This window comes from Rhamphochromis longiceps, linkage group LG5 (genome assembly GCF_057381845.1).
Source record: "Rhamphochromis longiceps isolate RC_006_pf linkage group LG5, R_longiceps_female_GT1.1, whole genome shotgun sequence".
Lineage (NCBI taxonomy): Eukaryota > Metazoa > Chordata > Actinopteri > Cichliformes > Cichlidae > Rhamphochromis > Rhamphochromis longiceps.
The window spans coordinates 5,206,946-5,233,636 of NC_140561.1; the positions used below are offsets into that span (position 1 = coordinate 5,206,946).

The following is a 26,691-nucleotide window of genomic DNA, read 5'->3' on the forward strand; positions in this document are numbered from 1 at the left end:
CAAGACGAAGCCCTGCTCGCTGAGCCTTAAAATGACTGAAAATGGAACGCAAGCTTTTTGTTACAAAAGTAATACTGTATGAGAAAGAAACGTGACTTACAGTTTTAAAAAGATTATTTTCAAATATTACTTTAAACGAACATTTTTATATATATATATATTTTTTTTACATCTTTAGATAACAGCGATTTCCTGCGTTTACGTCTACTGATTTTGAGATATCCATTAGTCTTGAAAGGTGCAAAAATAAATTTAAGGCGTGCATCTGTGTTTTTCTTTTCAGTGGTGGTGTTGTACGTTCAAGGCCTGGGGACAAAGGAGTGGAGAGAGGTGAGTGAGGCACACCGGCAGCTTCAAGGTTTGTCCTGGGAAACCTGTTAGATCCACAGACTACAGTGTTTTAACTGTGCTTAGCTACAGTTAAAACCTTTGTCTGAAAAAGCACAAAAATCCTGATATTTTTTTGCGCCTGGTATGTCTGATTACAGAATTATACTAACCTCTTTTAGTTATCATTTGTTGACATGCATGTACAGATTTCAGAGGTCTATTAAAGGTACCAAAAAAGGTCGATGTTCATATTGAGAGGGAAAAGAGAATGAAATATTACAGTATCTATGGATTATCTGAAAAGAGAAATAACAGCTATACCACTATCAGGAAAACGTATATCTAACTTTTTTATCATGTGCTACATTTTTTTGGCAAATCAATTAAACTCAAAATATAAGTTACAGAGTTAATGTCTCTGAAATCATAAATATACGAACGCACACAAAAACAACAATAATGCAGTTACTTACCTTGTTATCATATGTGCTTTATTGACTTGGGGTTATTTTTAAATATCATGGTTATCCTTGAATAACATCCCTATTCCACACACAATGGTATGTATATGCGTCACTGACATCCAGATGTTTTGATGAATCAATATCTTTTGAGTCAAGACTGAATGCAGAAATGTAGGAAGTAAACTCTGGCAGCTGCTTTTGGTTTTTTAAAGTTTGCGGTCCATAAATGTAATAATCTCACGTGTCGCATAAATCAAAAACATGTTTTGGCTTTCAAGACTGCATCTGCTTTCCTTGGTGTACCTACTGCTTTAGTTTATTAACCCTTTAAGACCATAGAACCAAGTCCGCCAGAGCTTATATTATATTTTTACATGCTGTAGTGCAATTTTTGGGAGCATTTCAAGTTGCTATACATCAATACAACTGTTATAGCCCAAATTTTAATAATATGTATGCATTAAGTGCAAAGAAATTACATAAATTGCAAGAAAGTGCAATAAACTACAAAAAAATTGAAAATCACTTTTGTTTTTTTAACATATATTTGTAGTTAGAGAAATTTAAGAGGCTTATCCCTCAAAACTGTAAATACAAAAAAGTTGCACAAAATAGTTTCCCACCACAGGAAATTTATTTTGAGTGTCTTCATAGTTTTATTTTTTAAACACACCAATTTTTATATACTGCAGGAAAAATGAAAATAAATATTATGATGCAAATTTGCAAAAAAACAGCACATGCATCAAAATAAACTATTTCCAGCAGTGCAATTTGACTTCTAAGCATCCCAGAAACGACACAGAAAGTCATAAAGTCAAACATAACTTTTAAAAACACCAGTATAGGCTCATAAGGCGCTGATGGTAAAAAACTACATTTCCGCGACAATGTCGTCACTTCCGGTTTCAGGCAGGTACTGGCTGTATCCCAATTCAGGGTCTGCAGCCTTAAAGTACGCAGCCTCAACGATTCTCAAGGGCCGCGTACTCAAAGACCGCTAAGGCCGGAAGTGCGAGGCTTGTGTAAGGGACGGTCTAGCCTCCGTTGTGCTGATACTGTAGTTTGTCAATAAAGTTAAAAACATTTTTTTTTTAAAAAGCCTCCGTTGCGCTGCCCAGGTTGCCTAGCAACCATGATACTAACAGCTGGAAACGTGTCATAGCTTTGTTTGACAGGAATGAAGGAGAAAATGTTTTGTTCATTTGTTTGTTTGTTTCCACATGAGCTTTGATCATTCTCTGTAAGATTAAGCTCAGCTATTGAACGGCGTATATTTTAAAGTAAAGGCTTTAAAACCAAGTTAGTACAAACATCACTAATGTCACATGACTTTGCCGACATGTGGCCAACAGTAATGTTTTAATGTTCTTCGTTATTAAACATTTGCACATAAATAAGTGACGTAATATTCAGTACTTAAAGTTCACTCTTCGGTCGCCCCTCATCCGCCGTTTTTTTCTGCAAATTTATCCACACCCATCGCCGCGCTATGCATTCTGGGATATGTTGGGCCATGAAGTCTACACTGCCACAGCCTTAAAATTCAGGGAAATGAAGGACGCATTTCAGGGCCGCATTTCGAGCAGCCTTTGAATTGGGACAGCCTTCGGCGCGTCGCTGTGACGTAATCGGCCTTGAAATGCGGCCTTTAAGGCTGCAGACCCTGAATTGGGATACAGCCAATGGCAGACATGCGATAGTTCATGCTGCCGTAGAAAGTGTTACGAACAGCTGATCGGATCGGCAAAACGTGTTTCTGGAATATTGTGTTTTTGTTGCTGCAAGTGCTTTTTATGCAGTTTTTGCAAAGCTATATGTGGAAGGAAACCGTGGCCTAGGACAAGCTGATGGCATAAGATGTAAGTACAACTCCTCCGGTTTCATATGCAAAAAAAATTATTGCGCTAGCTTACGTGGTTGCAGTGCTACACTCTAATAAGTAAAACATTGGTTCAAATAAAAAAAACATGTTAACGTTTTCCACTAGAATTTTTGAGTTAAGCCAACTTCTGGCAGAATAACATTAATTCAAAGCAATATTTTTGAGTATGGTGAAGTAGCTTTTTTGGCCACAATTAAAAACATTCTTAAGTAAAATTAACTTAATAATTTTCGACTAGAACACAAAAATTTAAGTTGATCCAACGTGAATTTTATGTATAGTGAAGTTACTTTTTGGCCACAAAAAAAACCACATTCTGAGTAACATGAACTTAATAATTGTCAACAAATACACAGGAATTTAAGTTGATCCAAGATTATATTTATGTATGGTGAAGTAACTTTTTGATCAAAATAAAACACATTTATAATTAAAATGAACTTAACTGTCGGCATAAATAGTATTTATGTTGGTCAAATATGATATTTTGGTTACAGTGTAGTAATTTTTTGGTCCCACAGGAGATTCTATAAGGCCATTTACCTGTTTCCCAGCAGGCTAATTCGCTCCAAAATACAACCTTGATCATTTGGCTGTGTCTTATAACCATGACTACCGCGTAGGCAGGCTCATGCATGGTGGTGCCTGCCCACAAAGAAGTCAAGGTTCTAAGACCTTAGAAACTTGTCGATCACTTTTTTCCCCAAACGAACGTCAGCCTTAACATGGGCTGTGTGTGCGCTTGTGTCATGACCTTCAGAAAAAAGAAATGGATGTTGTGTGTATTTGTTTGAATGCGGCAGATGTGATGCCAAATACCTGGACATCAGCTAAGGGACTCGTACCTGGTGCTCAGAAAGAATAGAAATTCAGACAGATGTATTCAAATGAGTTAGACCCATTTAATTACAATAACAAACATCACAATTCTTTAACGTGCGTGCGAAGTGCAAGATTTGTGGGCTTCAGTTTCCTAGAACACAAATTGCCCGCTGAAACTTAAGGAACTGTGTATTAAAATTGTAATAAAACCTACTACTTGAATCCTCTTTTTTTTACTTTAACATGTGACAGTGAATCAAAACAATAGATGACAGGCTGCTATACATTAAATGCACTAATTTAAACATAAAATGAGCAAAGCTTCTTTCATTCAACTTTGTCAGCACTCTTACAAAGTATTCTTGATTCTCTTCCATATTTGACTTTTCACCCTCAAGATTAAGGCCAGCTAAAGAGGGCATTACACAAACTTTAAAACACACCAATACCCTCAGAACACAGGTCATGGGAGAAATTAAACGCATTCCTTAAAAATGTGCAAATAACAGCATTTAAGACACAGCAAACCATTAACTCAGAAGACTTAAGAACAGCGCTTTAAAATTTAGTAAAACACAATGAAGTAGTGCCAGAAATGCAGGAATAAGGTTTTTGTGAAACTCACTCACGAATGGTCTATCAAGTCTGCTCTAGAAAATACCAAACTTAAGATTCATTACTTTAGAGCTGGCTTTTTGTCCATCAAGCTCAAGGCATAGCTTTTGAAATACCTCAAAGGTAAATTTCAGCTGCTTGGGATAGGTAAGGTTCAGAGCGTAGATTACTCCCATCATCAAAGCACAGGATCTGGCAACATCAATCCTCTCCAGGATCTTGGATCCCTCAACGATGATGGTTGGAGGCCCATCACCAATGATAGCAATCTTCATGATTTGCATTGCAAGGTCTGCATTGAGCTCCTCCTCATCCTTGTAGGAGAAATTAAATGTTAGGATGTATAAAATACATAGCTCAAGCACTTCAGGATGACGTGCATAAGGGAATGAACTACTACAGGTAGGAAAATAAGCTAAAACAGGTTGTCTTTTGTGTTTTTCAGTGATTTTACTTTGTCATTCTGTAATTTTTAAAAGCTAAATTAAACCATAATCCAACGTTTAAAATAAAAAATGTCTTGTTTTTCACAGTTTTGTTTTTCCACTTTGAAAAGAAAATCTAATAAATCATTTTTAAGGGTTATTCCACTTCTAAGTGAAATTTTATCTATTGCCATATTGCCACAGTTAGAAAGTGAGAAACAAGCCTTTTGTAAACAGCACACTAATTCTCCTGATCCGGAAGCAATCCATTTGCTTTAGCAGAGCACAAACAATGGAAGTGAATAGCAGGTGCTAGCATGTTGTGTGCAAAAGTGATTAAAATGACTAACAAAAATGAAAACAGTAATGAAAACAAATATTTCTTGGGAGCTCAGTAATCATGTTCACGGCAAATGAAAAGTGCAAAAGTAACACGGAAGATTTGCAGAAGCTGATTTAGACTTGAGACTACATTGCAGTTACAACAAACACCGCTGTAAACATCCACTGCATGGTGCATGGATATAACGCAACAGTTGGAAAAGCCTCCAGCTTCCATAAACAAACACACACAGCCACTACTATACAAGCATGGTAAGCTGCAGTAACAATGGATGGGTCTTTGATTTGTTGAAGAAATATTGCACAAATAGCATGTTGGTTTATAGACACTGGTCAGCAGTGGCTTCAACTGCTGTGTTATAACCATGTGGAGGCTTACAGCAGTGCTTTGTCGTAATGTAGTCCCAAGTCTAAATCGGCTCCTGAAAATCCTTCATGTCAATTCATACTTTTCATTTGCAGTCAGCATGATTGTTGAGCTCCCCAGGAATACTTGGTATCATTATTGAGTGATTTTAATCACTTTTGCACACAAAATGCTAGTACCTGCCATTCACTTCCATTGTTTATGCTCTGCTAAAGCTGCTGCCAGATCAGGAAAATGACTGCGCTGGCTACAAAATTTTTTATCCTGTGTGTTTATGTTGCACCTTATCACGGAAACAGGTTTCTATTCAGCAAATTATGTTCAATGACAATGGCAATAAACATCTTCGGATTGTAATTCTGAAATGCTTTTTTCTCACTTATACATGGCAATAGACATATCTTCACTTAGGGTTGGAATGTCCCTTAACTCATTCAGTGCCAGCCACTCTCAGATTTCATACTCCCCTCAGTGCCAGAGATATTTAGCTTTTTCACTGATTTTGAAGGCTCACAGAATATTTTGTTCTATGACTATGTGAATTCTGAAACCACCATGACAAAAATGAGTCTCTCTTCTTTCAGCAGCAAAAAAAAAATGTTTCTACCTCTGTTATTTAGAAATCTGCAGTAGAAAAGAGAAACTTTCATGACAAAACACCTGTTTCTGGATCAAAAGCGCTTTGTGTAAATAGGTTTTTCTAGCAGATCAGTGACTTTGATGTAAATATTTCGTGTTTCAATGATTCATGCAACATCTCAACTATGTTTTACTACTATGAAGTAAAAAAATCACCTGTAAAAATGTACTTTTGGCAGATTATTTTTTGTATAAAAATAGTTGTTTATAGACAATTTCAACATTTGAAAAATATATAAGAAAAAAGCGACTGATTTATGATTCAGAGAGTCTGTGTGTGTGTGTTACTCCCGCATGTGCACAAGTGAGTGCGCGACTTAGTCTGTTCACCCCCCACCCGGCCATCGGTTCGTCTATCAACAATTTCTGTGCGTTTTATGCAGCAAATCGTTCATTATTCTGGTCCCTGCTGCCTTCAGAAGTTTCTAACAGGAGATACTGGTCAGATAAATCCGGTTCATGTTCACTGGAATCGCTAGAAAAACCATGACGTCAGGCTGCAGACACCTCAAGCTCGAAATGACGAGCTGGATCAAAAATCGCGCCACAATACTCGTTCTCAGTAGAGCGTTCGGATTCATTTTGACGTCTAAAGACGTCTATGGCACTGAATGACTTAAATACTCAACCCTGAACAGAAAATCCAATGAACAAAACACAAAGACCCAACAGAGACATGCATTCAAAACTAAACAAAAAATTAAAAACCAACTCAAGTACTTGCGCTGTATTGTTTGAAAAGATCCTCCTCCTTCTCTCCAAGATAGACTATGAGGCAGCGAATAGCAATTTCTCTGCGCTTTTCAACTGTGTTGTCCTGATTGATAGAAAAAAATAGAAGGTGTTCAAAATACTCTTTTTCAGTGGAAAATGTGCCCACATTACAGAACTGACAACAGAAACTGAGTATTTCAGAGGTTCTCATTGTTGAGTGAGTTGAGTGTTTCCTTGATATGTGTGATTTTAGGCTACCCCATGACTTAAATGAACAAAAACAATCTAGGTAAGGACATGGCAGAGGCTGTACACTGGGGATATGGCGTAACCTATAATGTTTCATCAGCTCTTCCTTAGTGGAGGTTGCAAATTTACAGATTTTGCAAGGCCAATCCATACTTCATGATTCTGAATTACTCAATTCAAGCTTACTTGTTAAAGCTTACTTCAGAAGGTCCCTTGGTATTCGATACCAGGAGAAGATGATGGTTTGAGCCTTTGTCCTGGCAAGAAACACAGCAAAGTAACTGAATATTTTGGTGAGATTCCCACTTTCTTTAGAAGGCTGACCACGTCTTAACTGGAACCCCTAGATCTGCAACGCCAGGACAGTGTATAACACCAGAAAGTTGTGCCTGCACAAAAATACAAAAGATGGTATTTTCAACTTCACCTGTGAGTCTTCAATACAGTGAATAAGTTTCACCTGTCAAAGCTGTGTGAGCTAGAACCAAACATTCAAAACTACATAGACCTGAATACACTGGGTGCTGGAAGGCCTAACGTGGCTTTCCATAGATCAAATATACATAGAGGTGACATGGACTGGGCCAGTCTGTTGGAGCGTGTATCCCCAACGACCGCGATCTTGGAGGGGTCTCCACTCGCCCCCAGTGCATGTATTTCTACTGAGGAATGTGTTAACTCAAAAAAAAAAAAAAAAAAAAAAAAAAAATAAATAAATAAATAAATATATATATATATATATATATATACATATATATATATACACACACACACACACACAGTGGGGCAAAAAAGTATTTAGTCAGCCACCGATTGTGCAAGTTCCCCCACTTAAAATGATGACAGAGGTCAGTAATTTGCACCAGAGGTACACTTCAACTGTGAGAGACAGAATGTGAAAAAAAAAATCCATGAATCCACATGGTAGGATTTGTAAAGAATTTATTGGTAAATCAGGGTGGAAAATAAGTATTTGGTCAATAACAAAAATACAACTCAATACTTTGTAACATAACCTTTGTTGGCAATAACAGAGGTCAAACGTTTACTATAGGTCTTTACCAGGTTTGCACACACAGTAGCTGGTATTTTGGCCCATTCCTCCATGCAGATCTTCTCGAGAGCAGTGATGTTTTGGGGCTGTCGCCGAGCAACACGGACTTTCAACTCCCGCCACAGATTTTCTATGGGGTTGAGCTCTGGAGACTGGCTAGGCCACTCCAGGACTTTCAAATGCTTCTTACGGAGCCACTCCTTTGTTGCCCGGGCGGTGTGTTTTGGATCATTGTCATGTTGGAAGACCCAGCCTCGTTTCATCTTCAAAGTTCCCACTGATGGAAGGAGGTTTTGGCTCAAAATCTCACGATACATGGCCCCATTCATTCTGTCCTTAACACGGATCAGTCGTCCTGTCCCCTTGGCAGAAAAACAGCCCCATAGCATGATGTTTCCACCCCCATGCTTCACAGTAGGTATGGTGTTCTTGGGATGCAACTCAGTATTCTTCTTCCTCCAAACACGACGAGTTGAGTTTATACCAAAAAGTTCTACTTTGGTTTCATCTGACCACATGACATTCTCCCAATCCTCTGCTGTATCATCCATGTGCTCTCTGGCAAACTTCAGACGGGCCTGGACATGCACTGGCTTCAGCAGCGGAACACGTCTGGCACTGCGGGATTTGATTCCCTGCCGTTGTAGTGTGTTACTGATGGTGACCTTTGTTACTTTGGTCCCAGCTCTCTGCAGGTCATTCACCAGGTCCCCCCGTGTGGTTCTGGGATCTTTGCTCACCGTTCTCATGATCATTTTGACCCCACGGGATGAGATCTTGCGTGGAGCCCCAGATCGAGGGAGATTATCAGTGGTCTTGTATGTCTTCCATTTTCTGATGATTGCTCCCACAGTTGATTTTTTCACACCAAGCTGCTTGCCTATTGTAGATTCACTCTTCCCAGTCTGGTGCAGGTCTACAATACTTTTCCTGGTGTCCTTCGAAAGCTCTTTGGTCTTGGCCATGGCGGAGTTTGGAGTCTGACTGTTTGAGGCTGTGGACAGGTGTCTTTTATACAGATGATGAGTTCAAACAGGTGCCATTCATACAGGTAACGAGTGGGGGACAGAAAAGCTTCTTACAGAAGATGTTACAGGTCTGTGAGAGCCAGAGATTTTCCTTGTTTGAGGTGACCAAATACTTATTTTCCACCCTGATTTACGAATAAATTCTTTACAAATCCTACCATGTGGATTCATGGATTTTTTTTTCACATTCTGTCTCTCACAGTTGAAGTGTACCTCTGGTGCAAATTACTGACATCTGTCATCATTTTAAGTGGGGGAACTTGCACAATCGGTGGCTGACTAAATACTTTTTTGCCCCACTGTATATATATATATATATATAAAACACCCAGCACGCCCCTGCGGGCGGTTTATCATTCAAGCTCGGGTCCTCTACCAGAGGAGCTTGAGGGTCCTGCGCAGTATCTTAGCTGTTCCCAGGACTGCGCTCTTCTGGACAGAGATCTCCGATGTTGTTCCCGGGATCTGCTGGAGCCACTCGCCTAGCTTGGGAGTCACCGCACCTAGTGCTCCGATTACCACGGGGACCACCGTTACCTTCACCCTCCACATCCTCTCGAGCTCTTCTCTGAGCCCTTGGTATTTCTCCAGCTTCTCGTGTTCCTTCTTCCTGATATTGCTGTCATTCGGAACCGCTACATCGATCACTACGGCCGTCTTCTTCTGTTTGTCTACCACCACTATGTCCGGTTGGTTCGCCACCACCATTTTGTCCGTCTGTATCTGGAAGTCCCACAGGATCTTAGCTCGGTCATTCTCCACCACCCTTGGGGGCATCTCCCATTTTGACCTCGGGACTTCCAGGTTATACTCGGCACAGATGTTCCTGTACACTATGCCGGCCACTTGGTTATGGCGTTCCATGTATGCCTTGCCTGCTAGCATCTTGCACCCTGCTGTTATGTGCTGGATTGTCTCTGGGGCATCTTTACACAGCCTGCACCTGGGGTCTTGCCTGGTGTGATAGACCCCAGCCTCTATGGATCTTGTGCTCAGAGCTTGTTCTTGTGCTGCCATGATTAGTGCCTCTGTGCTGTCTTTCAGTCCAGCTTTGTCCAGCCACTGGTAGGATTTCTGGATATCAGCCACCTCCTCTATCTGCCGGTGGTACATACCGTGCAGGGGCCTGTCCTTCCATGATGGTTCTTCGTCTCCCTCCTCTTTCTTGGGTTTCTGCTGCCTGAGGTATTCACTGAGCACTCGGTCAGTTGGGGCCATCTTCCCAATGTATTCTTGGATGTTCGTTGTCTCATCCTGGACTGTGGTGCTGACACTCACCAGTCCCCGGCCCCCTTCCTTCCGCTTAGCGTACAGCCTCAGGGTGCTGGACTTGGGGTGAAACCCTCCATGCATGGTAAGGAGCTATATATATATATATATATATATATATATATATAGTTTTTTTTTTATCAACAAAAGCAAACATAAGGTGTGGCATGACAGGACAGAATCATTTCTGACAGTAAATACGAAAAAAAAACCCAAACTTTTTTATACACAAGCTACAATGTCAATAATCCCACTTGATCTGTTTTCATTTCATTCTCCAAAACCAAATTGGAATCAATGCTGAGTCAGCAGCTATGGTCATTTTTGTGCACCCTAGTGTTGCAAAAACTGGCATACTACTGAAACCATATGTGGGATTATTGACCTTTCTTGCCTTATCTGTTTGGAAAAATATTTAAACATTTTCCTTATTTACCATGGGTGAATACATTCCTCAGTAGAAAAAATGCACTGGTGGCGAATGGGGACCCAACCAAGATGGCGGCCCGCTATTGATTTTTTTCTTACTTTCAACCTTTATTGAGGCATATCAATGTTACAGCCAGTGCCAATGCACGTCGCCTCTACGTCTCTACAAAACACGGAAAGTACCCAAAAATTAGGGACAGCTAACTAGCCTACCATATGCGGCACAGTGCACTTAAGTCTGGTCTTTTACCTGTGAAAATAGGCCGAGCAGCCGGTGAAGAACCGCTCTTAGCGGTCAACAGACACACCGGACTAATGGCGACCGCACTTCCTGCGCAGAAGCCAATGGGGTTGAACTTCACCCCGTAACGTTACGAAAATTTAGAAGCGTTTCTTAACAATTACTAACATAAAATGCTTCCCTTCAAAAAATAAATTTCACATTTCAAAAATAAAATCACAGTGAACACAACTTAGCTTGGCTAGCTACGTTAGCATAGTAGTTTGCGCCGGGGCGAACAACGTCCGCTATCTTTTAAAAATTATAAGACAATTACAGTGGTCTGCATTAGAGTAACGTCAGTGTTAAATTTTCCAAAAAGAGCCCAACAATTTATGCTATCGCGGAATTAGCTGCTGTGTGTATATTAAAACACACAAACGCGGGGGCAAGCTAAGATGTATGTTATGTATGTTACGTCGTTGTTTTAAAGTAAACTAACAAAATCCAGAGCGACTGCAGATATGTGTAATTTCGCATAAAATTACTCACCGTTCGCGACGAACACAGCTCTTGATAAACCTTGAACACGTGCTGTTGAATATGTCCGCTTGTGTAGAAGAAGGGAACTGTGAGCTGTTTACACGTCATCAAGTTGTATTTTACATCGACAGAACTTAAAATTATATTGTTTTTTGATTAAAAGAAGATTTTAAATTCAGACAAATCACGATTATATATTGAGTAAAGAGGCATAATTTATGTGTCACCCGAACTCAATAAAATAAAAATTTTAATTAGGAAGTCTAACAGTATTTATGAACTTGATTTTTCATTTCACAACAACATATATATGTAAGTAATGACTAAAGATCCCATTAATTACTTTTTAGAGTGTACGAGGATTTAAAAGTAGTTGCGCAAAACGGAGCGTGCTGCTCTGACCGGTTTTAAAGGGTTAACCTGATTTTTAGTTTAAGATGAACAAACAAAAAGCCCACCTGTTTTAACCAAAAGGTTCTGCAAAAAATGCTGCAAAAGATGCTGGCAATGAAAGACCCATATATCATTAGATTAAAACAGTGCAAACACAGTAGGGAGTAGTGGACATTTGTAATCAGGCTGCGTAAAACAAACTTCAAATGAAATGCCTTAAAGTACAACAACAATAATAATTTAATCAAGGGGTGCTAAACCTTTTAATGCCTTTAGCAAAGGAGTCAGATTATTATTTAGAATTTGAACATTCTCACAGCTGTTTCTGCTGAGACTATTAAAATACCAGGGTCTCACTGAGCTTTATATTTGAAGTTTATTTAATGCATTATTTCAACTTTGAGGAGCTTAACTTGGCTGGTTTTCCATTTTCAATACTCAAAAGATGATTTCGAATGAATTACTCCCAAAAAAACTCAATAAGGCTTCTTTTGAAGTGGTCAACAAGCTTGAAAGGATTTATAGTGCACTTATTTCCATCTCTTGTGGCATCAAATGATGTGATATATTACCTTAATTACTCCAATACTACAATGCTAGTATGTTAAAAATAAAAACAGCCTCAGCGTGTCAGCTTCCCTGTAGTGTGTCTAAGGATGGAAGGAAATATTTAGTCTTCTCCCACCTGCCATCAGCATTGTGCATAAGGAGTAAACAATACAACTAATCCAGCAGTGCTGGTGGTGCTGAATGTCAAAATTACCACTTATATTGCCAACACTCAACGTCACCTTTTAAGAGTCACAAATATGCTCTGTAGCTAATTTCAGTCAATTCTAAATTCACTCTTTTTGGTGACAGTGTAGAGTGCACTGATGAAGGGTTTAATGCAATTATTCAACACAAAAGCAAGACACAACACGAGGCAAAAATAGCAGAAATCATTCGGAAAGTATTTGTCATTCTTGGCACATTTGCAGTAACCCAAATAAACTGACATATTAAAAATGACCTGTGCAGTAAAACGAGTCCGAGACTCTGGAGCAGACGGTCCTAAAAGAGTCTGATCAGAGTGTTTTATGGCAAACAAAACGTAATAAAAAATAAGCCCTAGTGTGAAGCCCGAGCAGCCAAATATAGGAATTCATAAAGGGGAAAATCATTTGAGCTGCTTTGGGACGTCTGAGAGGAACACTGGCTGTGTAAACATATAGAAAACCTCATCTCTCAGCTGTGTGTGTGTCCTGTATTCATCAGTGTCTTTCAGTAATCTGCACTATGTGCTATCAAAGAAAATCAGGCCCACCTCTGTGGGGATCCACACACATACACACAGGTCTCAGTGAGGCTCAATTAGACTTACAGCGTGGGGATGCTGTCAGCCGAGTTGTGTACCATCACACACACAACTGAGGTGAACACAATCTGAAAAGTGTTGCTCATAGTACCGATCAGTCTGAAGGAATGAAAAGATGCTGTTCGTTTAAAGATTACACAAATGTTGGATTGATTGCGCTGAAATAATTTCAGCCAGAGTTTTATTGTTGTTGTTGTTGTTGTCTTTTCTTTTATACAACCTCCCCCCCCCCCCCCCCCAAAAAAAAAACAAAAAAAACAAACAAAAACAAAACACAAAAACAAAAAGAGTTTTATAGGGAACATCTCCAACAGGAAAGTCATTCAGAGTCACCAAATGCTCTAAATGTGGGTTTGTCTAATCCTGCAAGCAGGTGCTAGCTGAGAGGAAATCCTGTAGCAATCTCCTTCTGCACCACAGAGCAGCTCCATCACTGGAAATGTAGTGGACACAGATGTGACTGCCATCACAGATAGAATGACTGGAAATAATATATGCAGCATAATACTGTTGAAATCCAGCGACCACTAAAGAACATTTCATACAACAAAGCTATTAAAGACAAAACATACGACACACTCTGTGTCAAAAAGGAGGTTATGGCACCTGATTTATGAGACTGGGGAGGACGGCTTTAATCTGATCCATGTGAAACAGCTGTTCAGAGGGTAATGAACCTTCCTCCTCCTCTTCATCTTCTTCTGAAGTCAGTGATTGTCATGTGGAAGAACCCCACTTTTCAGTTATTTATTTGTAAAAAATGTTTGGAATCATGTCTGATTTTCGTTCCACTTCTCACGTGTGCACCACTTTGTGTTGGTCTTTCACGTGGAATTCCAATAAAACTGATTCATGTTTGTGGCTGTAATGTGACAAAATGTGGGAAAGTTCAAGGGGGCCCAATACTTTTGCAAGCCACTGTATCCTTTCCTATCTCTGGGGGTCAGTGTTCGCAGCTTGACTCACAGCGAGTGCCTAAAACATTTTCTGTCCTGCTTGTTGTGGCGATATACCTTCTCAAACTTCACAGTTATATCGCTAAGAAAATGTTAGATTGCTTGGAGTGATGGAGCAATAATCCTAACACAGATTTAGAAACTGTGTAGGATAAACTTTCAAACTTCCATCAGAGCAAAGACGTCACAGATAGGAAATATCATGAGCTGCTTCTCGCTTCTGTGTGAAGATAAAAGTGTCACGGTCCTGGGTCTCCTGACCCAGCGTTTTTAGTTCTTTGTGATTTTTGTATTATTGTACTTGTATGTGATTTATTCTATGGCTTCTAGTTTTGATCCCTTGCCCTTCATGTCTCTCTGTGTCCCCTCTGTTCTGTGTAATTGTGTGTCTTTGCATGTTTGAGTTTCTTGTTTTCTGTCACTCTGCATTGTGCATTATGTTCTCATGGTTGGTTTTTTGTTACTCTCTCTAGTCTAGTCTCTTGTGTTCCCAGCTGAGTATTTCCCTGTGTATTTTGGTTCTTAGACCTCTGCCTTATGGTTTATGTCTCTGTATTTCTTAGTTGCTGTCTCCACTGTGTCAAGTTCGCGTCTCTGTGTGATACTTCCTGTTTTACTTTGATGGTCCGTGTCTCATGTGAATGCGTCCTGCTTTGCTTGTCTCGTCAGTCCTGATTTCTCCCAGCTGTGCCCTCCTTCTGTGTCTCATTCCCCTCGTTACTTCCCAGTGTATTTAAACCCTGTGTTTCTCTGAGTCAGTGTCGCGTCGTCCCTCATGCTGTGTGTGGATCTCCCTGTGTCTCGCTGTGAGTTCTTAGTTTGTGGCTTCCCAGTTTAGTTTAGTTTAGTTTGTTCTACCGGCAAATAAAGCTGTGTTTTGAGTTCATTCCCTCGAGTCTGTGAGTCCTGCATTTTGGGTCCAACTCCCGCCTGCCGCACAGCGATTCATGACAAAAAGTTTATCTGGGAGCATCCTAAACTTTATTTCCCTCTCTGCCTCTCTATTTTACCACTGAGCCAAAGCTTCCACATTCACATGGTTTGAATGCGAATGTATTTTCCGCTTCTCTGAACTGACGGAAGAGGAAAAAAACGGTCTCTGGTTGGATTGCAGCCACCGTTGAATATGCTTCCAGGTCCCACTCTCTTGGCTGCGTCCTCCACTCGCAGCCTTCTTGGTGTCTGTTGGTGTGCAAATGGAAGCAAGCATCCTTCTTGTGACACGTGTATTGTCACCAGCTTGTTGTGTGTGGGCTGTTTGAACACACTGGCAGATTTGGCTTCAGGCAATTCTTGATGCAATTAGCAGAAATCGAATTCTCTCACTAATGAGGAGAAAGAAATAATTACAACTCTGCCAGAAAGAAACTATCAGGTTTGTGGGGGACAGAGAAGAATAGAAAAGTTCCTAAACAAAAAGAGAAGCCAGCGAGAGATAAAGACAAAGAGAGGGCATTATACTGCCACACTGGTCGCGTTCTGCGCAAAAAGGTGAAGCTGCTACACCATTTACACCAGCACTCAGGGTATGCTGCAGTATTCTCCTGAATTATTGGTGTTGCTGCTCAGACAAAGCCTCCACATCAGTGCTGGTATAGGAGGAGAAAAAGTCAAAACCAGAAGTCGAGAAAGTTTTAGAAAGCCTCATCTTTTCACATCACCGCAAAAGTGAATTGTGAGCTTCTGTACTGATATACTGTATCACTAAACTGGCAGAACAAACTGACACGAGCACGCACAACCGCCCAAAACAACACCAAACTGCAGCTTGCACTAACAAAAATAGCATCACTGTTATTATATGGCACCATTCACCATGGCCTCATTACTGTTACTTGTCTGCACTGCCTGTCTTAGCCTTGTCAGTGTTGGGCTTGTTACGCCTTAAGAGTTGTAAAGAGTTGTCATTTTTGTTTTTTCTTTGCTCATTTAAAAAATAATGTGACTTTGCATTTTCAGGTTTTTTTAAATACTGTGCCAGTCTCCGGTGCTTCTGCTTTTGTGAAAAACACAGAATTGGCCTGAGGCATAAGCAATCTCAACAGATGCTTAGAGACCAAAATTAATTATTGAAATTTATTTATTATTCATTTCAATAATCAAGGTCTTTGTATTGAGAACAAAGACAAATACCTAAAGCTGACATATTTTAATGAATTACAAGAAAAACAAGAATCTCAGTGCAAGAGGCAGCATTTTAAGTTAAGAATATTGACATAGCTAGAATCGTTTAGGTTTGTTTAAATTCACCTTCAGTATGATCATGGTGGCTCATGCTGACTTTGCTCTTTTTGCCTTGCTCTGTGTAAAAATTTGCCCTCATGTTGCAAGTCATTTCTTACTTTCATACCAAAACCCCTTTTCAGTCTAGCCTCCATCTTTTCTCACTTGTGTTCTCCTTGTGAGGTATTGGTGAAATGCATAAATGCAGATAAAGTAGTGATGGCTCTCATTCTAGAAAAGGCTCTGGATGTTTTGTAGCATGATGCGATAGCTCTGTTTCTCTTACTTTTCTCTTGCAGTCTGACTTTCTTCTCTGTAACTAGCATCACTGTGGGTTTTCTGGCCTTTTTGGCCATAAATCACCTGTACTGATTTGTACTGATTTGTACTGATTTGCAGGCACCCTTTCAGCATAACAGAGCTGCTAGGTCCTCTTATTGTAGGGGCAAATTTCACATTCTCTTTGTCATTTGTCAGTATCTATTCCTTAAAAGTTGCTAATAGTTTTGAGCTCTATTAGCACAGTGTTACACACACATTTCCTGGTTTGTACCCCTTTCCTTGTGGTGTTTGCATGTTCTCCTGTTTGTGTTTCTTCTATGTACTCTGGCTCCACAAAGACATCCATGCTAGGTTAATCAGTTATCTCAAATGGGTCATTCTGTGACTTAAATATATGGAAATAATGCACTATATAAGTGTATGTTTAGAAATGTGACTTGTAGTCTAAAGTGCTTTGAGTGGTTACATAAATACAAACTGTTAAATGGTTTTACAGTATTGTGAGATTGGGCAACAAGTTTTGCACAAGACTAAAGTGTAGACGTCAACATCTCCACACAGGGAGGAGCTGAGGAGCTCGTTCTTACAGAACCAGCATCAGAATACTTTATTAATTCAAAGGGGGGATTTGCTTTGCTACAGATGGTCAATTAAAATATAAATACAAAAGTAGTGTCCTCAGGAAGGACACAGGTGGTAATGATTTCCTGTTGCATTATGTGATGCATTGTGGGGGAACGAGTCTTTTGCTGAGACTCTTTTCAACGTGACTGTTTGATATTGACTATAACTTGAACACCATCCTCCTTTCTGAAACCTGCCAGAGACTGAAACTCCTGTTCTTAGTCTTCTTAATTTATTATTTTTTATTATTTTTTAATTAAGTTTTAATCTAAGTTTAAATGTCAGACAGTATTTAATTGATAATTTTGCATATTTGGAGTGGGAAGTGTTTCCAGATCCTGCTCTCCCTAACAGCTTGATGAAGTAGTGTTGCTTTACTGTAATGTGTTATTGAACTGGACACTTCTGTCTTTCCTCTCTTCCTTAGCCTGACTGTAAGCCCAAGCTATTCCCCATGGAGTCACACAGCCTTAACATTCATTAAAATAAAAAGAAAAAAATCCCATCTCAATTTATACTGACATTTTGTGTCCACATTGTGTTTCATGCATTATTGGATCCCTGATCTGTTGGGGAAAAACTCACTTTTTCTTATTGAGACTGCCTCTGTGTCCTGCTTTCTCTCTGTCTACCACTGCTTCCACTTTTAGATGGTTCATTACTGATGCAGCTCACTGAAATAGACAGAAAATCTGCCCTGATTGCCTCCATGCTGCTGTTTTCCTGTTCGCACTATTTCTGTTAGGAGGGGTATAGAGACACACACTGACAAAAATGCAATGTAACACACTGCCTTGTGCTCAGAAACCACCAAGCCACACTGTTCAATCGCATTGAAAAGAAGGGGCCCTCTGAGACTACTAGATGCTTCTCGACTCCAGTGTTGCGTTGTGTTTGACTGAACATGATGCAACCCTTTAAGGAACAGAGGGACGTATCCATTTTAATACGGGGTTGACTTGCCAATTACTTTATAGCAGTCACAGACTCATACCCTACTTACTCAAATATAAGGTAAAAATGTCAGTTTACCTTACGTGAGCCCCACTGATTATGAAATAAAGTAAAATAAGATATCTCAAAATTAACAAAGCAAAACAGAATTTTAATACAATTTTAAAATGAAAAAGAAAGTGACTCTTTGCCAGACTGATACATTGCATTATAAAGAGGAACTGAATGTGGCATGAAAGATTTCCTGCATCTGTCCTTGTGACAGTGGAGCTGAATCAGTCCATTACGTTCTGTGACCTTCCTCTCCATTACCTCAAGTGTTCAATTTGCAGCCAGTCACAAAACCAGCCTTTTTGATTAGTCCTTTCAGTCTTGTTGGTGTCATTAGCTCTCATGCTGTTTCCCCAGCAGACCATAGCAAAGTGCACTGTTCTTGCCACAGACAGAAAATGTCCATCGTTGTGCTGCACACATCAGTGGACTTCAGCTTCCTCTGGACCTAGAGCCCATTCATCCACTTTTTGTATACGACTTCTCTGTTGGTCAATTGATTTAATTCAACATCCTTTGCCCAGTATATACACTATCCCTCCTCTGCACGTGTCCAAACCATATCAGCCTTGCCTCTCTAACTTTGTCTCCAACCAAACCGCTCAACCGTCCCTCTGATATACACATTTCTAGTCTTGTCCATTCTCCCAATGAGGATCTTAGCAGCTTCAGCTCTGCCACCTCCAGTGTAGCCTCCTGCCACTTGTCCCACTCATTCCTCCCTGCGCTCTCTTCACTTCTGTTCGTTGCTTTGGATAGTTGAACCAAAGTATTTAAATGTAATCTTATTTCCTCAAACAGCATGTCTAGAATCACTGCTAAAAAGCATAAAACTGCTTCCATAGTTTGCTGTTCAAAGAGCAAGGTTGTACCTCTACTTTGACTACATTTCATAGTTTTACAACATTACAGGTCTATTAATGTCTAAATTCATAGTCTGGGTCCTTCAGCAGAGGGGTGAAAATGCTCAATCATTTTTTGAATACAATAAGCTCAGACAAACCTTCCTACTACAATATAGACATGTCTGCAACCACACAGCTACATGTTGCGATCACCGACTGTGTGCGTGCTTTAGTCCAAGTGTGATTGGCACATATGTTTTGACCCTCGATTGACTCTCTGGTAGTGAGGTAGAGCTAACTGACCAATTAGCTGTTTTGGAATTCTTTTATAGTTTTCTATATAGTTCTAGTTCTATATAGTTTTCTTTTCTGTGGGTGCCATTTCTCTGTCTTATAATGTGCCTGGTGTTTTCCAGAATGCAATTCATGGCATAAAACCATCCACTGTGATGACCAAAACTTCTTTTCTTTGTTTTCTATACTGAAACTGTACAATCTGAACCTGATACTATGATGTCATAAACAAGACTTAAGATAGAGAGAACTATACATGGTCAATATTTCAGTATTAGCTTCTGACTATGAAAATCACTTTGAAGGAGCAGTAGCACAGAATACTGTGGTTATTCATAGAAGATCGATAGATAGAAGTTATGGAGAACACAGATATCTAATCTACTCTTTCCTTTGCAGCAGTGATTGTGGAGGACCAGATGAGTCAAACACATAAAGCATTTTATGATTAAATAACTATTGAATTGTGCAATAACATTAATAAATTAGTATATTTACTTTAAAAATCCTTTTACATTGATTTTTTTAAAACATCAATAAAATCAGTCATAATATCTTTTGATTCATGCTCAATCCTCCAGGTAAGGGAATCCCAAAAACTTGAGTCTGTTAATCTGGACGTAGTGTTTTCAGTGGGAGAAACATTTCGCCACTCATCGTGACTGATGTGCCTGAAAACACTACGTCCAGATGAACAGTATCAACTTTTTGGGAAGTCATAATATCGTAAAGAGAAGTTATAAATAAATATTTTTAAGACAACTATTAATCTATTGATAAATACTTTAAGTTGAGTCATTTAATTATTTACGAAAAAATAAAATAAAAAATTCGATTGAAAACTTGAATTAGGAATAGAGAATCAGTTCCACCCCTCCTTTGCAGGTCCATTTCCTTTTCCTATTAGTTTCTGGATCAGCTTCTTTATTTAGGATTTCACTGCTGCCCGTATTTGGGGTGATGGCGTTGTATTTGCTAAGACCCGTTAAAGAAGTGTTTGTGTTTGCTTCACATTTACTGTCTATATATGAAGACACTGCAGTGACATGGAGCCCTGATCCTCTCAGTGTGCACAGGTGGACTCAACCTGACCACCTGTTGAAAGTAGCGTGCTAACATGGCTAACTCTACTGTCACTGCATGTAGCCCTAATCTTTCAGTCATGTTAGCTTGTGAGCATATTGGTCCCTCTAGTATTAGCTAGCTGTGATTAAGCTAATGTATTTTTCACATATAAAGGTTGGAGGATCTAGCACTATTGGAACTACCAGCAAGCCCTGTTACATTTATACATAGTGTTAGAACAATGGCAGCAACCTTACATTTAAAATTGAAACGCTGTCTGTAAACCCAGTCTCATCAACTTAACTTAACTTTATGATACTTGAGAGTTAAAAGAATGAAGATAATGACAACTGTCAGTCCCATCAAGACTAGAAAGGACACTATTGATTGAACAGTCAACACGCTGTTGCAGCGCTATTTCAACATAAATAGAAAATTTTATGAAAGCAAAAGAAAAATATTTATCCTAGGGAAATGTAGAAAATGTAAAGGACATGATTAGAATTATATATCATTTTATTATTTTCATAATAACATGCAGCATTTGTCTAAATGGATGAAACACTTATGTTGCACCAGCTTCTACAGTTTATTCCTCTTTAATACTGGATACCTCAGGAGTGCAGCTGTTCAATATGTTGAATAGTCTCTCATACACGAAGTCAGCAGCCTTGGTGCTACCCTTAAGCATTTCTGCTCTACTCAACATATCTCTACTAACTAGTTATCTCTCCAGTACTTCAAAGGACTCCACTTGCTTTGACAGTAAATGTAACTGCTACTGACTGTTCACTTGTATAAGGTCTCAAAGGAGCACCCTATCTTCATTTATAGCACATATTACTGCTAGGAATTTAAGCCTACCTACTTACAGTTCAGGGCTCACAGAGCAATGGTGGTTTGCAAAGGCAGGTAGGGAGAAGCTGTCTGTCATACCCACCTAAATTTAATTTAGATGTCCCAGTTTCATCCCAGGGTCCACACATGATGTGCCCATCGTGGGAGGTGGATACTGGCGGGTTTCTCTCCAGTCACCCATGACCATGTGTAGAACTACTGCAGGTGGGTGTGACGACCAGATGGTCCCCGTATTATGTGGAACTGTAGTTTTTCATATTTAAATTAAACAATAAGCTACAGACATTCTGCAAATTCTGAAAACACTGCAAGAATTGGTGAGTGAGAGTAGATCAAATGCAGATGTTTATTCCTTTGAACAGGAAAAAAAGAATAACTTTAACTTTTGCAATAACGTCTGCCAAGAACTGCACGGAGGAAGACAATCAAAAATAATGAATAATAATTCATTTACACTTTTCCATAGTTTTTGAAGGTTTCAGGGAGTAAACGTGTCTGAATTAATATGTCTGCTTGCAAAGAAAAGCGTCTGGACTTCTTTAAGTTGCTTGAAGACGTTTCACCTCTCATCCGAGAAGCTTCTTCAGTTCTAAGGTCAAATGGTGGAGAGTCCCAGATTTAAGTCTGAATGAATATTTCTAATAAATGTTTATCTAAGTATTTATCTTCACTTTCCAATATTAAGTGCCTTGAGACAAGTGTTGTGGTGATCTGATGCTATTTAAATAAAATTGAATTGAATGATCTTTTTCATTACGAAGGGCAAACTGTCATATTATACGAAGCATCTGTGAAGGTTTATTGCTTTGTGTTTGCACATAATTAACAAACCTGATAAATTCAACATGTTCATTTAAAAAAAAAAAAAAAACCTGGTGTCACATGACTGTACAAGTTCTGCAAGACCAGTGGACTTATCTTGCTGCTTAAAAAATACTCCCACTGGGTTATAAAAAACGGTCCGTGACTCCAGACATAAAAAGGAAATAACTGGGGCGATTTAAATTTGGCCTGGACCAAACTCACCCAGTGCATTAAGATTGCTTCCCTCAAAGTCTGGCATTTGTTCTCAAAGTTAACTGCATCAAACTAACCCAGCTTTTATGCTGAAGGTTAACGTTTATGTTTACAGGTGAAGGGGCCACAGTGTTCAAGGTTAAAAGTGGTGCATCAGGACACAACCATGGCCTGAGGGACCTGTGCACTCAAAATTTATCATATTTTCAGTGTCCAAACCAACCAGAATTGCTTACATAGGTGCTGCACTGCACGTGGAAACAACCTTAAAATGGAAAGCAGCTGAATTTTAATTAAATTTTTTTATTCGTGGAACTCTTTGATTATAACTCTTGAATCATGGTTTGTGTAGTTTGAACATAGCGTGGCAAAGAGCCTCCAAACTACAAAAAGTAAAACACACCTAAAAATGGCTTCTCTTGTATATGTGCCCACAAACCTTTGTTTAAAAAAATGCTAATCATATAACCTCAAAATGGATTGTTCTGTAATAAACTGTACTTATTCTGTACTTTTACTAAGTGTATTAATGTTATCATGCATGTAATTTTATGGATAACATACTAAGACCACAAACAAATTCATTAGGAAAAACGATATACAGCTAACAGTTACTAATCACTGATTTCTATAAAGTGATAAATATAAAGTTCACATCTGTCCACAGCGACAGCGTTCAAACTCATCAATGGAAGATTTCAGTGCCAAAGACTCACCAGAAGCTTTGCTTACAGTACACTTAACAGTACACACTTTCTGCCTTTAAGAGGGTGTAGATGGCTTTTTTCACTTCAGCCTTTGAGTTTAGGTCAGTGGACTTAAAAGTAAATGACAAACTGTACAAATATGTAGGTTACATTGCATCGTGTATATTCAGAAATTTCTTAAGAGAGTCGTCTTGTTTTTTAACTGTTCTATGAAAACACAGGTCATGGCACATGTCTGGCTGTATGGATTCTGCTGGTCTACACCAGCAGCTGCTGTGTTGCAATTTGGCAGCACTTTAGTGACAGCTCACAGACAAACACCTCCATTTCCACACTATTTTCTTTCACGGTAATAAAACCATTGCAAGTGGCAGATATTTTGACTTCTCACAGCAGGAAAAGGACTAGTGCTAAAACATCTAAGTGGAGTCCAGCTGCTACTTCTCTTAATTGTACCTTTTCTCAACATGTCAAAGTGTCTTCTGTGAGAAAAGAAAATCGGCTTTCTCTTTTTGTTGCAGCTGTCCATCCTCTAATGCTAAGAATTTTAAATTTAAGAAATAAAATGCAACATAAAGTATATATATTTATCACTCACTGATGGAGATGTCAACTGAGATAACACTTCAAGTGGTAGCTGAGCACATGATATGGGGTCAAGATTCAAGATTCTTTATTTATCACAGGCAGAGTTATACGAGTACAACACCCAGTGACATGTGTCCTGAAACGCCCCTCGACTGTGCAATAAGACAACATTATATACAGTAAGTGAATATGTACAAGCAGGACATTATGTGCAGTAAGTTGAAAAACTGAGAATACCATTTAACATCTCAAAGAAGAAGGCCAAGATAAGCGATAAAAATGGAAACAAATTTGACATCACTTTATATAAAATATATTCACAAGATCATTCGCTATATATATGCAAGTTTCATTCTTTAGATATATATATCTGGAAAAGTAGACGCTTTTGTAACCATTTGTAAAATATGGAGGTACTTGTGTTGTGTTATAATTTTTCTGGCCAGTGAGCTGTATGGTCTTCCAGCATGCTGCATGTCACTGCTGGATCAAAAACTTGTGATGCAAGAGTTAGATCAGAGATCTACCCAGACACCCACACCCTCCTCACTGTGTCCCCATTTGAATCCAATGGGAATATGATGAAATATGTCCTATCCCGCCTTTTGATACATGTCGAGCCTCTTTCACTGAAGCTTGAGAGAATAGTTGGGACTATGCTTTATGGAGCAGTGGAACTGCAGCTTCCACTGCTGGGCGTTTTGGCAGCTGTCTGCAGTGTAGTAAAAGGAAGGTGGCAGGAAGTTTTTTTTGTTATCCATGACAGGAACCCACTCCTTCAGGTTCACCCCACCTCTACACTGCAGGGAGGAGGAGGTTGTCTCTCTGTCTCTAAAGCTGATGTGTAGACTTCACAGCATGTCAGTGCATTCATTTATTTCACATGTGCATGAATGACCTGGATAACAAGTACAGGTGGCAATGCTTCTCTAGTATACATAAATAAGACAAATAAGGTGTTGATTCACCCAGCCTAAGTGCATTTCTTAGAAGCGACATATAAATTCTTTAACTGCATTCATCCTACAAACATAATGGATGTGACAAAAGCTCGTAGTAAGGGAGGCCTACTCGACAGCTGTGATTTCCTCTCCATGTCCCCTGTGGCATTTTGCATGTTTAGAAGAAACAAATCTGTATCTTTCAACCAGTAAGCTGACCATTTTCATAAAGCCTTCTAATATATGCAATACGGCTGTGTTGTTAATCTCAGCCTGTCTTTGTGAGTTTGATGGAAATGCAGATTTACTGTACGGGCTCATTTTATGGTCATCAGCGTTAAGCCGGATGATTTGCATTAGCAACCACTGCATGTTTTTCTTGGCCTTCATGCATTAATTAAAGTGCAATTTGTGGTGTGTTTTCACGTGGTTGAATAAGTTAGTTGTGCTGCTTTGCAGTGTAGACACAACTCTGCAGCACATTTTGCACATGATTTCATCTTAGTTAACATCACTTTTGCTAAATCTGAAGTGTTTCTAAAACGATGATGATTTCCTTTCAGGGGAAAGCTCTTTTATCTACAGCTGTGCCAGATATTTAAATGTTGTTGTATATTTGTCTTTAACATATTTTACTTGTTCAGAATGATCTAGTAATAGGCTAGGTTTGTAGCCTCAGTAACTAACCTAACTAATTACTATTTCTATCGTTACAACGTTGTTACCGTTACTAACAAGAAAATGCAGTGCAGAGGTGTTACTATTTTAAACACACATACGGTTGAACCTGTCTTCAGCTTATCAGGAAGGCAAAGCAAAAGAAACAGTTACACAAGTGCTGCTGATTGGCTGAGGAAGAATAAAGTACTTGTGGTAAACCAATCACATGACCATTTTAAGATGACATAGCAAAAAGATTCTATGTCATCGCAAGACAAACCTGATTCTCAAACTTTGTGTTTAAAGTGTGGACTTAAACTATATACTACTTTTTAAATTGTAGTGAGAGCCCACGTCAAACCAGAGTTAAGATAAAAACTATACATGATGTTTTTTACTGAATGCATCGTTATGTTTACTGCAGGAAGAAACGGTAAAAACAGCATCTTCTAAGGCAGAGGTTCCCAAAGTGTGAGGTTCGCCCCCTAGGGGGGCGCAGAGCCATTGCAGGTTTTTGACAGGGCTCCCACACAAATCAAGCAAGCAGGAGATGAAGCATCGTCAAATATGTTTTCAAACCAACTTCATTCTAAGCCGAAGACTAGAAAATATGGTGAAGCATATTCCCTTTGGTTTCACCTGCACAAGTGCCGAGGTAGGTCTCCCTGCAGAATTGGTTTTCCCTACGTCGGGAAGCAGAGCTGGGCTCCCCAAATCACGGACAAACAGGATCCCACATTCTTGATTTTTAGTTCACAAACACTTGTTGTAATGACTAACTACTCCTGACATTTTGGAGATGTTTGCTCTTTATACAGTAAAGTTAAAGTGGGACACAAATAATATCAGGCTGATCCTGCCACGATTTGTTCCCCGGTTCAAATCCCAGGCAAACAGGATCCCACAGCTGTTTATGTTTTTAAACCTATTTTGCACAGAGAGGCATTTTTTGAAAAATGTATTGATTGCAATGTTGAATATTATTACACAGGAAAAAAACAACTACATGTAAAATAATTACACCATAACGCCTCTGCCTTTCTAAATGAAGGGACAGTAACTGCGGGTGTGTATGTAAGCGTGTAAAAACAGAGTAAGATTAACAGTATTTTGTCTCTATCTGCCATTGTAGAAATTCTCATGTAAACAATAACGTCGTGCACAGCATGACGTGAAAAAAGGCACATACCTTTGACGTTGCGCCATGAACTCTGTATTCCTCATCCACACATAAACGCAAAAAAGGAGTTTTAAAGAATATCAGTTTTCGGTGATTTGAAACGCCGTTTACGTGTGGACGAAAGGCCCAAACGCATAGAAACAGCTGCGTTTTCAAAAATACCCCTGTAGGTGTGGACATAGCGTAAAAGAGTTGTAGTGTATTTTATTACTACATGTAATTTATTGCAGTTTACTCTTATGTGTTTAATTGTTTAATAAATGTTTGAGGTGTGAAATAAACTGTGATGGAGTTCTGCACT

At 39.2% G+C, this 26,691-nt stretch overlaps 2 protein-coding genes across 2 annotated transcripts in view; one reads left to right on the forward strand and one right to left on the reverse strand.

The window, feature by feature from the left end:
* The window catches only part of LOC146669067 (uncharacterized), a 576,742-nt gene that overhangs the window by 340,418 nt on the left and 209,633 nt on the right, over window positions 1-26,691 (reverse strand). The gene's annotated exons all lie outside the window — the stretch shown is intronic.
* LOC146669081 (copine-9-like) overlaps window positions 1-26,691 on the forward strand; it is a 217,505-nt gene that overhangs the window by 22,490 nt on the left and 168,324 nt on the right. Inside the window, exon 3 of the mRNA XM_085405516.1 lies at window positions 284-330. Coding sequence (XP_085261642.1) covers window positions 284-330 — 47 coding nt within the window. The remainder of the gene's footprint in view (window positions 1-283; window positions 331-26,691) is intronic.